The 14,509-nt window shown below is 42.7% G+C and overlaps 1 protein-coding gene across 4 annotated transcripts in view; it reads left to right on the plus strand.

Annotated features, from left to right (window-relative positions):
- Positions 1-14,509, plus strand: part of SGK2 (serum/glucocorticoid regulated kinase 2) — a 402,530-nt gene that overhangs the window by 338,501 nt on the left and 49,520 nt on the right. For all 4 annotated transcript variants that reach the window (XM_069243755.1, XM_069243753.1, XM_069243752.1 and 1 more), the window contains 4 exons: positions 2,652-2,738; positions 3,194-3,289; positions 9,822-9,977; positions 13,996-14,085. In XM_069243755.1, coding sequence (XP_069099856.1) covers positions 2,652-2,738; positions 3,194-3,289; positions 9,822-9,977; positions 13,996-14,085 — 429 coding nt within the window. The remainder of the gene's footprint in view (positions 1-2,651; positions 2,739-3,193; positions 3,290-9,821; positions 9,978-13,995; positions 14,086-14,509) is intronic.

Genomic DNA, 14,509 nt, shown 5'->3' on the forward strand with positions numbered 1-14,509 from the left:
CAAAACACTTTTGCTCATAACTCGGCCTGTCGTGGTCCTAGGACTGTGGACCACCTTCAAAACACTCTGTCTACATCATCTCTGGGTCCCCAAACTAGGTTAGTGGAGACCCCAAAATAATAACCCCTCCCACCATTTAGTGTCTTAAGCTCTCTCATGGCTAGAACGTTTTACAGCTGGGAGAAGTTTTGTTTTAAAGATCTTGTTTGTAATATCATTGTAGTAGTTCTGCTACCCCCAAAAACACCCTTAGGGGATAAGTATATGGTTACATTACATTACTTTCTCTTGTTTTTTCTTGGGGTTATGCCGTCTAGCGGTTAACAATATGGTTACATAACCATGTTTCTTACAAATGACATCTGTTATGTGCCCTCTATGGGTTGTTTTGAGCTTTACAGTCTAATGCCAAAAGTGTATTTCGGATAAAGGTTTATATGACAAGTGTACATGTTTTAATAATCTCTCCTTGTTACAATTATGACCATGATTCAGGCCAACTTAACATCCTTCTTACACTATGACTGTCTGAACACTCAATGTGTTTGGGTGTCCCTTCTAGTTTATTTCTCCTCTGAGGCTGTCTTGTGTCTTTCCTTTGGGAAATTGTGTTAGACAGCCACCAACTCTGATGGTGGGTTGGTAAAAGTGGTAATCTATTGGAATTAGCATGGCAGATATAAATGAGGATGCTAAATGGCAACATTGTCATGTTTTGCTGTAGATGGAGGAAGAAGAGAAAGGGAAGTGCCTTAGTTGTCTGCAGGACAACTGGAATGATATGACAGGAAAATACGAGATTATGAGGCAGGGTTGGCCAGTTTATTTGGCAAGAAAAGTCTATTTATGAATTTACAATGCCAATAGCTCTAACTCAAGCAAATGGGAGACATATTATACTGCAAATGCTTGTTCAGATTGTGTGTAGCTTTCTCACTCCTCCTATGAACAGAGGACGACGCATCACAAATATTCCTGTTCCACCTGCTTGCATGAGTAATGGATAGATTTCTCATGCGATGTACCTGGTCAGAGGGAGGCTTCTACACCTAAACAAGAGCAGGCACCCTTTTAGAGAGGAGATATCAAATGAGTTTAAGAAGCTTGAGGATGTGGGATGGGTGATAGATGTTGCCAAACGGGAATTTGTTTAGCTTCTTCAGTTTCTGCCAGTCATTTCTTCCTTTAGATCAGAAGTGACAACATGGTGCAGTTAAAGACATTAAGGACATCTCTTTCAGTCCGGTGCTGCTAATGTTGGTGCCTTAGAGAAGTAGACAGTTCATTATCTGCACTTGCAGCAGAAGCACAGATTTAGCAGGCTGTTACTCTGACATGATCCCTCTACACCATTGGTTTTCAAACGCTTCAATACTGTATCCATTTTTATGTAAAAAATAATAATAATCACTGGCGCCCCCTAGAGTGTAAACATTTATTTTTCACAATTGTTCCATACATTTGTCAGCTCTAAACCTATTTAACAATTCAAACCATTGCAGCTGTGTTCAGTTATCCTGTTTATGAATGCAATCAAATACATAATTGCATATTGGAAATGCCCAACCTGGTCTTTCTAAAGTGTGACCAGTGTCAGGTAACAATATTCATAACTGGTTTCTATTTAGTGAACACTATAAAACATATTGTTCATACGAGTGCAGTTTTATGAGTATATGCCCACTGTCACATATTTATGCTGCCAGCGGTTTCCATACTCAGAAATACTTGGGGGCACTTTGGAAAATAAGGGCCAATGAATTAGTCAACTTGCAGTGTTACTATTCCCTGAGCTTTCAGGCCCATTTTGGGTGCTTCCTAAGAGCATGCATCATGATCTTGCATGATTGCAGCTCCATCTCTGTGGTTAATGAAAATGTTTCAACAATATTCACCTTCAACCATGCTTGCCTCCTTATTCCACTGCCCTACATGTTACATTTATTTGTTTCAGATGTTACCTCTTCTTTCTTGTCAGTTTTCTCATCATTTTCCTCTTCCTTATTTCTCACTTTATTGCCTATCTCTCTTACTCTTCATTAACATAAGTCTCCATGTCCCAAAAATGAGTCCTGATGCCCACCAACTGTATAAAAAACAAAGCATTGTATTATAACATTTGGTTCAATGCCTTTCTTTAGTCTCAACCCTATGGTCAGAGGGTGGAGGACAGTATTGCGACTATGCTGCCTCCATTTTCAACACTATTAAGTTGTATGGCTCGTAACCACTTGATCTGTGCCCCATCATGCCATGCCATCATAGCAGCTTTATGCACACTCAACTTGTGTGGCAAACCATAGGTTTGGGAACCCCTGTTTTGGGTTGCATGATATTAAATTTGTGGCTCCAATTAGGAGGTACCAACTGACGGGAAAAACCTACTAAGAACATCTCCATCTCACTTCCTGTCTACCCATTTTTGCTACACACAAGGTATCCAAATAATAATTTTGTATGTTTTCCTCTTTAAGTACTAGGTATCGCTACTATTCATACTAAACAAGCCAGAGCTTATTTTGTTTAACAAATCGATTCATTTTACTTTGATCTATACTGTATTTCAGACAGTCTTGTAATGTTAGTGGGAAAGAGGACTCTGCCTAGTCTTTCAGTGGTTTGATCTTATACTCTGAATTCTCTTCTCAAAGGGACACGTGGTCCTGACTGACTTTGGACTTTGCAAGGAAGGGATGGAGCCAGAGGAAACCACAAGCACCTTCTGTGGAACCCCAGAGGTATGTGTGTGCCTCAGCAGTTTCCACAGGCACTTATTCTTGGTATTGCTTTTGAAAACCACAAAAACAAAATACCAAATACATGTGTGTACCAAAGCCTGACTACAGCCCCTTATTGTTCGTGTAAATCTAAAAATATTAAACAGCTAAACAGCTTATAACTAAGTGGACATGCTTGGAAAATACAACTGGGAACGTGGGCAAATTGTGCCTCTAGGCCACTGAAGTAACTGGAGACTGTGCAGCAGTAGGTCATTGAGTGGTTGAGTTTTGCGTCCAGTGGAGTTCTGAAAAGCTGGGTATAGTTAGACTAGTAATTCTAAAGTATTTTTGGCCTTTTAAATTACTGAACATCACACATGCCTACCACTCAATAATAATTAATTTGACAGTCCTTTCATTCTTTATTTGTGCTTTATGAAGTCACTCCTTCTCTTTCTCTCTCTCTCTCTCAGTATCTCGCCCCAGAAGTGCTGAAGAAGGAGCCGTATGATCGAACTGTAGACTGGTGGTGCCTGGGAGCCGTACTGTATGAAATGCTGTATGGCTTGGTAAGTTGAACCCTATTCATATGGTAGAGTGTTTTAGCACAACATAAATGAATTCTGAATGGAAGACATAGCAAAGAATGCAGCATAGTGTTCAATGGCATGTGTTGCTGTAGATTCACATTCTGTGCATGAGCTCACCATCTAGTGTTGGGTTCGGGGTGGTACAACATCTTTTTCTTCGAAGAAGCTTTTTCGAGTCACGTGATTGAGTGATTCCATCTCAAGGTAATATGGCACCTGGGCATCAAGTCCTTTGGTAGGTTGTTTGTCTCTGCTGTCTGGTTGGGACATGTGTTCTCTCGCTCCGAGTTCTCAGCTCGATACAGTCCAAATCAATATTCTCTCCATCTTTTTGTCATCATCTGAATTGTTTTCGATCATGTGTTCTACTATACTTCATCTTTGGTTCTAGCTTACACTCAGAATGGATTTTTCAGCCCTTCGGGGCGGACGCGGCCCACTCAGGCCCCCTTCGGGCCTACTTCCTCCCCGTGGCATTGAACTATGCAGCTCTAATGGAACAAACTCCATTTAGGTTTTTCCCTCAATGTCACTCCAAATTTCTACACACTGACCACCACCAGGTGTGTAATTTGTGTCTTTCCCCCGCCAACAATGAGCAGACCTGCAAAGCGTGCCGTTCCTTTCGATCGAAAAAGACCGTCCGACATCAGAGAGCTTGTCGGATGGAAATGGCATCTTGAACGCCAGTCGATACACCGGACATCTTCAGCAGTGAGCATGCACAAGAAGAGTTGGAGCAGGAGGAGGCCTTCTCCATTCAAGACTCTGACTCTAATGTACAGTTTGACATCAAGAGTCAACAGTTGCAGTCAGCGCAAAACATGAGTAAAAAGACCCCTTCACCCACAGTCAAAACTACATCAAAAGAGGCCACTGGTCCGCCACTATATTTCAGCCATGGTCGGAGCTGAGAAGCTCCTTAGAAAGGCCCGCCTCCCGCTCTGTACCAAAAGAAGTCAAAGAGAAATCTTCAACATTAGCAGCCAACACTTCCACTCCGGCTCTGACACGATCGAAGATACATGGTGTTCAATGCCGACCGCTTCGGTACCAACCACTTCAGGACCAAAAAAGAAAAACATCAACCCTCAGTTTCGGCACTGAAAATATCCCATACACAGACTTTCAAACCGATTTTTTTTTTTTTTTTTAAAGACCTCTGCGGAGTCTGGATAGTCTCAAACCACCACCCCTTCACCGGTGCAACTAATTTTAGAAGTTATGGATGCTCTTCACCACCGACTTTGAGTTCAAGAGGGAACAGGACGGATTATAACATCACCTCCTCCCCCTTTAAAAAAGAAATGGACTTTTCAATAGGCTCTGGACTCCTCTCTGCCTCCAAAAATAGACTACAAAGGAAAAGACTTTCCTTTACTCAGCTTCGTCCTCATCCCTCTCCGCCTCCACATATTTCTCCACAGCATACTTCTCCACCAACATCTCCCCCTTATTTGGGGTTCACACCGTACAATTCACCACTTGATGGGGCTCATCATTTGGGGGACACATTAGACAATCAAGATCAATGGGATACATATGAACTGGATCCTATTACACCTAATGATGCACTCTATACCCAGCTATACTTTCACCACCTGAGGATTCAACCTCATATCAACAGGCTATAGCTGGGGCAGCAATGTATCCTATGGGATCTGAGTACATATGTACAAAGATCCCATAGAAGAGGATTTCTTTTTATTTGACACCCTTGGTGTAACAAACAAGGAGAGTCAATTCCTTCCAATTCTCCCAGGCATGCTCAGACAAGCAGACAAAATATTTAAGGAGCCAGTTAGATCAAGGGTTATCACATCCAGGGTTGGTTATAAAAAAAAAAAAAAAATACAAAGCTGCACCCACTGACCCTTTATTTAAAACAAATCCCAAATCCCTCCAGACTCTATTGTTGGCTCTACTGCTCGCAAGAGGGCTAATAGTGAATCAACAGGAGACCCACCTCCTCCGGATAAAGCAATAAATTAGATGCGGTAGGTAAGAGTGGCAGGCAGCCAATCACTTGCGGATTGCTAACGCCCAGGCGTTACTATGCCAATACGACCCAGCTCACTGGGATTCCTTGGAGGAACTACTATAATATAATCCTGAGGAACACCGTAAAAGGGGGGTAGAAATTGTAACTGAAGGACAAGCAATTTCAAATAATTCAATAAGATGTGTGCTCGATGCTGCTACACAGCAGCACATAATATTAACACTAGGGTCCTCATTATGTGACGTGCCTGACTCAGACGCTCAGACTTAAAACCAGAGGTACAGCAGGCAGTGTTGAACATGCTGTTTGAAAAAGAGCCTTTAGTTGGCACACAATGGATACCACACTTGAAAAACTAAATAAAGACAACCAAACTGCCAAAGTTATGGGAGCACTCCAAGCCAGCACAAACAGGGACACTTTTCGTCGCCCAGAATTTGCAACAGGATTCTGGTCATCATTTAGTGATCAGTGTTTTGCTCAAACAAAGCCCACCTCTCAATACAACAGAGACTATTTTAGAGATTTACCATCAATTACCTCAAATCTCATCTGCACCCTCCAGGTACAGCCCTATCTAGAAGCAACAATCAATACAGAAATACGACTACCATTTCCTAGCTCAGCCCGATTTCAGGCTTTTCAAACAATAATTGCTACATTATCAGACAACCAAGCATACACAGTAAGAACTGTGATGCAACTGATAGGGATGATGGCATCTTGCATTGCCGTCATACCCCATACCAGACTTCATATGCGTCCTCTTCAACAGTGTCTGTCTCGTCAATGGTCTCAGTGTCAGATTGAAGATCTAGTGTTGTTGGACTGCCATACATATCATTCTCTGCATTGGTAGACAACCACAAACCTTATGAAAGGGCTGCCCTTTTCAGACCCTGTGCCTCAGTTCACTCTCACAACAGACTCCTCAAACATTGGATAGGGAAAACATCTCCACAACCTCACAGTCCAAGGATATAGGAAAACACTCAACAGTCTTTCTGCATCTATTACCTGGAACTGCATGCAGTATTCCTAGCAATGAAAGTGTTCCTTCCACAATTCCAGCACAAGGTAGCATTGATACGTAAAGACGACATGACTGCCATGTACTTACTTCAAAAACGACCATAGTACATCAACCATCCATTCTTGACCAAACAATATGGAAATGGGCAATTCATCATCACATTCACATAGTGGCACATTGTCTCCCAGGGACAGACGATCACTTTGCAGACCTGCTCAGCAGGATGCAGCAACAAGTCCACAAATGGGAACTCCACCTACAAGTCCTTCACCAAAACTTCCAAAAATGGGGAAAATCTCAAATAGACCTATTCACCACATATCAAAACAGAAAATGCCAAACTTTGCCTCCAGGTACCCACATCCTCAATCCAAAGGTAGTGCTCTATGGATGAGTTAGTCAGGGATATTTGCTTACGCTTTCCCCCCCTCTCCCACTCATTCCCTTTCTGTTCCAATCTTCAGTCAACATGAACTTGGTAGCTCCTACATGGGCACATCAGCCATGGTTCACAACACTTTTTGAACTCTCAGTAGTTCCACATCAAATGTTTCCCAACAGACCACACCTTTTGAAACAAAAACCGGGTCAAATATGACATCCAAATCGCTTAACCTAGAGATGTGGCTCCTGATGTCATAGAATTTGGGTACTTACAGCTACCACAGGAATGTATGGATATTCTTAAACAACCATGCAAACCCAGACAATGTTATGGGGCAAAATGGAAACATTTTGTTTGCTACTGTCAAACACAAAAAAATGACCCTCATAAGCCAACAGTAGAAGACATTGTCTATTACTACGTTTACAAAAAGCAAATCTACCTTAAACATCCACTTGTTTACATTTAGCGTCCATTGCTGCATATCGTCAAAACAGACCGCATATTTCTTTGTTTAGAATTCCTGTTATCAAAGCTTTTATAGAAGGACTCAAAAGAATTGTTCCGCCTAGGATTCCTCCAACCCCATTTCGGAATCTTAACATTGTACTCACAAGGCTTATGGCTCCCCCTTTTGAGCCGCTTCACACCTGTCCTTTACAATTCCTCTCATGGAAAGTCGCTTTTTTAGTCGCTATCACTTCCCTTAGACGTGTCAGTGAGCTCCAGGCTTTAACTTTGGAAGAATCTTTCTTCCAACTTTATAAGGAAAATTTTTTTTAAGAACTAATCCAAAAGTAGTTTCACAACTCCATATCAATTAGACAATAGGATTATCAGTTTTCTTTTCACAATCGGGTTCTGTAGCAGAAAGGGCTGTACATACTCCAATTGTTAAAAGGACTCTTTTGTATTATATAGATAGAACAAAATGGTTTAGGAAAACAAAAAACGTTTGTGGCTTTCTCCTGCCCCTTAAAGGAGAGCCTATATGTAAAGCAACTATAGCCAGATAGATAGTCAAGTGTAATCAAACTTGCTATAGTAAAGTCTACATCACATACATTTTCTAAACATTGTGTTGATGACTTTGCACATCAACAAGCAAAAGTTGGACAAGCTGTACTCAACACACTTTTCCAATCAATTGCAACTCCTGCACGCTAGCCACAGCTTCTTGAAGGGGCTGCTTTACAGTTTATGCACAGCATGTGTATCCACAGGCACATATTCCATGGAACTGAAAATGTTACTTACCAGTAGACATCTGTTCGTGGCATGTCGTGCTGTAGATTCACATGCTCCAGCCCTCCTCCCCAGACACGTGTGGATGTTGTAATGCATTAATATGTAAATATTGTACATATGTAGATATATGGCATGGACAGCTTTTCTATTATACTCTCCAATTTCACTACTTTATTCTCCCGCCTGCGGAGAAACAATTTAACAAAGGACTCAATGCCCATGCAGTATTTCCGAGAGGAGTCGCTTGATCCTGCTACTCAAAAAAGCTTGTTCGAAAAAAACATGTTGTACCACTCCAAACCCCAAACTGGATGGCGAGCTTATGTGCAGCATGTGATTCTACAGCACTACATGCCGTGAACAGATGTCTACTGGTAAGTAACATTTTCCTTCTCTATAATGCTAATCCACGCTTGCTGCTGCACCCATCTCACCTGACCTACTTGCCTGGGTAACTTCCCCATTAAAAACACAAGTCCTTTGTCAGATTTGTAAATGTTTGGTACTGCAACACATTCAGCAGCCCCAATTATTATTTTAAGTTTGCATCCCCTTTGTTATCTTTTCTAGCACTTGCTGTTTGTTAAGTCTTCTATTGGTAAATGTTAAACTCAAGGGAAAGGCACACACCAGAATACCATAAATGCCCTAGGATTAACTGAGAAAAACATTAAAAGATTGGGAATTAAGCGTAGAGGACACCTGTGCCATTTCATTTACATGAACAGAATTCCTGGGTCTTCTCTAGAATGTGCTACCACTTCCTTCATGGTTACTCTACAGTGTGATAAAGTATTTGCAGATCTTTAGCTTTTTGCACTCTTCTTCATGGAATGTTTCAATGAAACTGACCTTAGGCTCCTGCACTACGTAAATTTTGTTTCATGAGTTTTTAAACCAATGGTTCTTGTGTGGCATTCCTAATCCCTGATTTGGGGGTTGAGTCCTTTCAGTCGTTTCTTACATGAGTGTCAGTTGATTTAGGTCAAGGGATTTTCAATAAATTTCTAAAGTGAAGCCTACTAAGGAAAGCAAAAACCTACCTTCAGAATTTCTCAGGAGGGAAAGAAATTGCATTTCTGCTGGAATTTTTCTTCGCCCACGGACCAGGTATGTTTGTGGAAAGGGGAAATTTTCAGGGAGTGGATTCCCAAAGAGTGTACACTGTGAGTAAAATGTCGCCATGACACTAACCATCACAGTGAGGCTACCATTGCACCTCCTGAGGGGTATGATGAAGGCTTCCTCCTCCCTTGCAGACACTCGCTTCCACAGAAACAAACCAGTCTGACTCAGCTCAGCCTTATTCTTCCAAATCAGAGTTGACTTCAGTTCTTCCTAGAGTTGCAAACACTTCCTCCAATAATGACAACATAAGCTGCATGGTATGTATTTTTCATCGCCATGGTGAGGATGATCAAATCATAGATTCCACAACAGAAATATGTAGTGGCGAGGATGGGGTCATCCACATAATGTATGATATGTAGAATTAATAAGGAACCCCTTCTTTATTTACAAATTGACACATATTGGAGTTAGATAATGCATATCCTTTTGCATCTTTGTCTAGAAGTCAGTTCCAACGTCATATTCGCAATCGCTGAAATAGCAACACTCAGTATTATACACATCATAGCACGCTCTCAGGCTTACATAGTATACTCACCAGGATGCCATAAACGTGGCTCCTCAGTATGTATTTTAATATTCATTCTTTCTTCTCTTTGCTGTTGGATTTTTTTTCTGTTTGTCTATAATTACCATGTTCTATGGATTGCTAATGTTTTAATCATATTCTTCCTGTTTTTTGTTTTTTATTTCCTCATCTCATTATTGACAGCCTCCTTTTTACAGTCGGGATGTGTCAGAGATGTACGATAACATCCTTCACAAGCCACTGCAGCTCCAGGGAGGAAAGACGATGGCTGCATGTGACATCCTTCAGGGACTTCTACACAAAGACAAGAAGAGCAGGCTGGGTGCCAAAGCTGATTTTGTATGTGGTGATGTCACTTCCATTCATAGTCAATACTACATTTCAAGTTTTCATTTTGAATGATCTCTTCTGCATTTTGCTTGTCTTGCTATTGTTTGAAACCCACCCTTGGATAATTAGAAATATTGACTTAATTTGCTGCCTTAACTGACAAAAATCCTAGAATGTATGCAGCACTATACCTTTCTGAAGGTTTTCATACTTGCAGGCTTTCTGCTGCTGGATCCTGGCCTCTGTCTTTATTGCTTGAGAGAAGCAGCGTTTATTTTCATGAATGAAATGAAACATGCATACCTTAATAGTCGTTCTTTTCCTATACTGTAGGACTTCTATACCTTTACACATAATAGACAATCTTACTTCACTATTTGATCTTTTCCTACTTTGAGATATTCAAAGTAGAGACCTACTTAGTCGCCTGGAAGAGTTCTCAATTGTACCACTTAATGGTGTGTCCAAGGCTGTCACTATGGGCTCTCACACGTTCACCTTTTGTAATACTCTGTTTTCAACTATTCCCTTTTTTTTTGTTTTTGAAGCCTGCTTTCATGCAGGTTATCAACAAATCTTTGTTTTCCTTTGTATTCCTGTTTGTTGATCCTTGGCTAACACATATGACTGTTAGCATTTGGGACACTTGAGGACGTTTTTAAAGAATTTATCTTTAGTAGACTAAAATTCTTTATCCGTTTTCTCATTACTTCCCATCTCCAATTTTCAGCCCTCATCTAATTTTCAATTGAAAAGGTTTCCCTTGACCTCCTCAAATATTCAAAAAATATGGTCCTTGCTTCCATCTCTCCCATACTTCTTTGAACTTCGGTTCTTTCTCTTCTTACTTATAGTCCTGTCCTTTTATTTTGTTCTCCTTAAATTCACTGTTTTGCAAGTAAACTTCATTCTAAATGTATATTTGGTTATTATTTGGTCTTCCATGTAGCTTTCATACCCCTTTATGATTTATGCCAGCTTCATCAGTTACCCTTTATTAAACTTTTTTGTTTTTTTGTTTTAAAATGTATTACATTTTTGGCTCCTCTTCCTCATTTCTCTGTGTCACCACGTAGATCTCTCAACTGAACTTTGGAATGGCAGCACTCACTTTGTATTTTGCGAGTGCTCCTTCCTCCATGATTTCTTTTAATAGCACCCAAACATTTAAGATTTCTGTTATGTTGATGCATTTATCTTTATCCGGTTGTTTTGTTACCATTTTACCCTATACCAAAAACTACACTACACAGGACCTGTGTAAGGAAATGCCTCCTTGGCATGGTTACCCCCTGACTTTTTGCCTTTGCTGATGCTATGTTTTGATTTGAAAGTGTGCTGAGGCCTGCTAACCAGGCCTCAGCACCAGTGTTCTTTCCCTAACCTGTACTTTTGTTTTCACAATTGGCACACCCTGGCATCCAGGTAAGTCCCTTGTAACTGGTGCCCCTGGTACCAAGGGCCCTGATGCCAGGGAAGGTCTCTAAGGGCTGCAGCATATCTTGTGCCACCCTGGGGACCCCTCACTCAGCACAGACACACTGCTTGCCAGCTTGTGTGTGCTGGTGAGGGCAAAACGAGTAAGTCGACATGGCACTCCCCTCAGGGTGCCATGCAAACCTCACACTGCCTATGCAGTATAGATAAGTCACCCCTCTAGCAGGCCTTACAGCCCTAAGGCAGGGTGCACTATACCATAGGTGAGGGCACCAGTGCATGAGCACTGTGCCCCTACAGTGTCTAACCCAAACCTTAGACATTGTAAGTGCAGGGTAGCCATAAGAGTATATGGTCTGGGAGTCTGTCAAACACGAACTCCACAGCACCATAATGGCTGCACTGAAAACTGGGAAGTTTGGTATCAAACTTCTCAGCACAATAAATGCACACTGATGCCAGTGTACAGTTTATTGTGAAATACACCCCAGAGGGCACCTTAGAGGTGCCCCCTGAAACCTTAACCAACTACCTGTGTAGGCTGACTGGTTTTAGCAGCCTGCCACACTCGAGACATGTTGCTGGCCACATGGGGAGAGTGCCTTTGTCACTCTGTGGCTAGTAACAAAGCCTGCACTGGGTGGAGATGCTATCACCTCCCCCAGGCAGGAGCTGTAACACCTGGTGGTGAGCCTCAAAGGCTCACCCCCTTTGTTCCAGCACCACAGGGCATTCCAGCTAGTGGAGTTGCCCGCCCCCTCCGGCCACGGCCCCACTTTTGGCGGCAAGGCCGGAGGAGATAATGAGAAAAACAAGGAGGAGTCACTGGCCAGTCAGGACAGCCCCTAAGGCAACCTGAGCTGAAGTGACTCTGACTTTTAGGAATCCTCCATCTTGCAGATGGAGGATCCCCCCAATAGGGATAGGAATGTGACCCCTTCCCCTTGGGAGGAGGCACAAAGAGGGTGTAGCCACCCTCAGGGCTAGTAGCCATTGGCTACTGCCCTCCCTGACCTAAACACACCCCTAAATCCTGTATTTAGGGGCTCCCCTGAACCTAGGAAATCAGATTCCTGCAACTTAAGAAGAAGAGGACTGCTGAGCTGAAAAACCCTGCAGCGAAGACGGAGACACCAACTGCTTTGGCCCCAGCCCTACCGGCCTGTCTCCCCCCTTCGGAAGAAAACAGCTCCAGCGACGCTCTCCCCAGGACCAGCGACCTCTGAATCCTCAGAAGACTGCCCTGCTTCAAAAAGACCAAGAAACTCCCGAGAACAGCGGCCCTGTTCAACAAAGACTGCAACTTTGTTTCCAGAGGAGCAGCTTTAAAGACCCCTGCAATCCCCGCCAGAAGCGTGAGACTTGCAACACTGCACCCGGCGACCCCGACTCGACTGGTGGAGAAACAACACCTCAGGGAGGACCCTCCGGCGACTCCGAGACTGTGAGTAACCAAAGTTGTCCCCCCTGAGCCCCCACAGCGACGCCTGCAGAGGGAATCCCAAGGCTCCCCCTGACCGCGACTGCCTGACTCTAAAATCCCGACGCCTGGAAAAGACCCTGCACCCGCAGCCCACAGGACCTGAAGGATCGGAACTCCAGTGCAGGAGTGACCCCCAGGAGACCCTCTCCCTTGCCCAGGTGGTGGCTACCCCGAGGAGCCCCCCCCTTGCCTGCCTGCATTGCTGAAGAGACCCCTTGGTCTCTCATTGAAACCTATTGAAAACCCAACGCGTGTTTGCACACTGCACCCGGCCGCCCCGTGCTGCTGAGGGTGTACTTTCTGTGCTGGCTTGTGCCCCCCCGGTGCCCTACAAAACCCCCCTGGTCTGCCCTCCGAAGACGCGGGTACTTCCCTGCTGGCAGACTGGAACCGGGGCACCCCCTTCTCCATTGAAGCCTATGTGTTTTGGGCACCACTTTGAACTCTGCGCCTGACCGGCCCTGAGCTGCTGGTGTGGTAACTTTGGGGTTGCTCTGAACCCCCAATGGTGGGCTACCTTGGACCCCAATTTGAATCCCCTAGGAACTGTTGAAAATTGCACAAAGTATCCACTTTTGAAATAGCTATATGTGTTTTATGTAAAAAGTATATATGCTATTGTGATTATTCAAAGTTCCTAAAGTACTTACCTGCAATACCTTTCAAATGAGATATTACATGTAGAATTTGAACCTGTCGTTCTTAAAATAAACTAAGAAAATATATTTTTCTATAACAAAACCTATTGGCCTGGAATTGTCTCTTGAGTGTGTGTTCCTCATTTTTTGCCTGTGTGTATGTACAACAAATGCTTAACACTACTCCTTTGATAAGCCTACTGCTCGACCACACTACCACAAAATAGAGCATTAGTATTATCTCTTTTTGCCACTATCTTACCTCAAAGGGGAACCCTTGGACTCTGTGCATACTATTCCTTACTTTGAAATAGTACATACAGAGCCAACTTCCTACAACCTGCATATGTATTTACCAAAATAATGTTATATTGATGGCCCAGTGTTGACTTGCGGTCAGCGAGGGCTCTGGGGCTACAAGTGATCAGTTCCTGTTTTAATCCATTTTCTGTGGCTTTTGTTTTTGCAGCTGGAGATTAAAAATCATGTGTTCTTTAGCCCGATAAATTGGGAAGACCTGTACCACAAGAGGATCATGCCTCCATTCAACCCTAATGTGGTGAGTGTCAAGTTGCTGGGGCTAATCAATCAATGATGTGGCCTAAATATAAATATAAAAGGAAAGTTTTCCAGACTTAAGCTATTGACAGCTAGTCATGATTGACTTCTATTAAATTGTCAAAATCGTCCACTACGTGAAGCTCTTCATTTGTCAAAGCAACTTAAGATCAAGCAATTCAGACAATCGAGATCGGCTCGCATTTCAGATTAATATAGGTTGTGTCATTCCTCCATGTTTCTGAGTCTTACTGCAGCTGACACAAATTAATAAACCATTATGCATACAAATTCAGACTGGAGTAATTCTATGTGCAACAGGACAGGCCTGCTTTGCTGAGAGACTTTCATAAATGAATTAAACAATTTTCTAAGCATTATATAAAGCTCACCTAACAAGAAGAAAAGAAGCATTGATTGAGTGG

Source organism: Pleurodeles waltl, chromosome 7, assembly GCF_031143425.1.
Source record: "Pleurodeles waltl isolate 20211129_DDA chromosome 7, aPleWal1.hap1.20221129, whole genome shotgun sequence".
Classification (NCBI taxonomy): Eukaryota; Metazoa; Chordata; class Amphibia; order Caudata; family Salamandridae; genus Pleurodeles; species Pleurodeles waltl.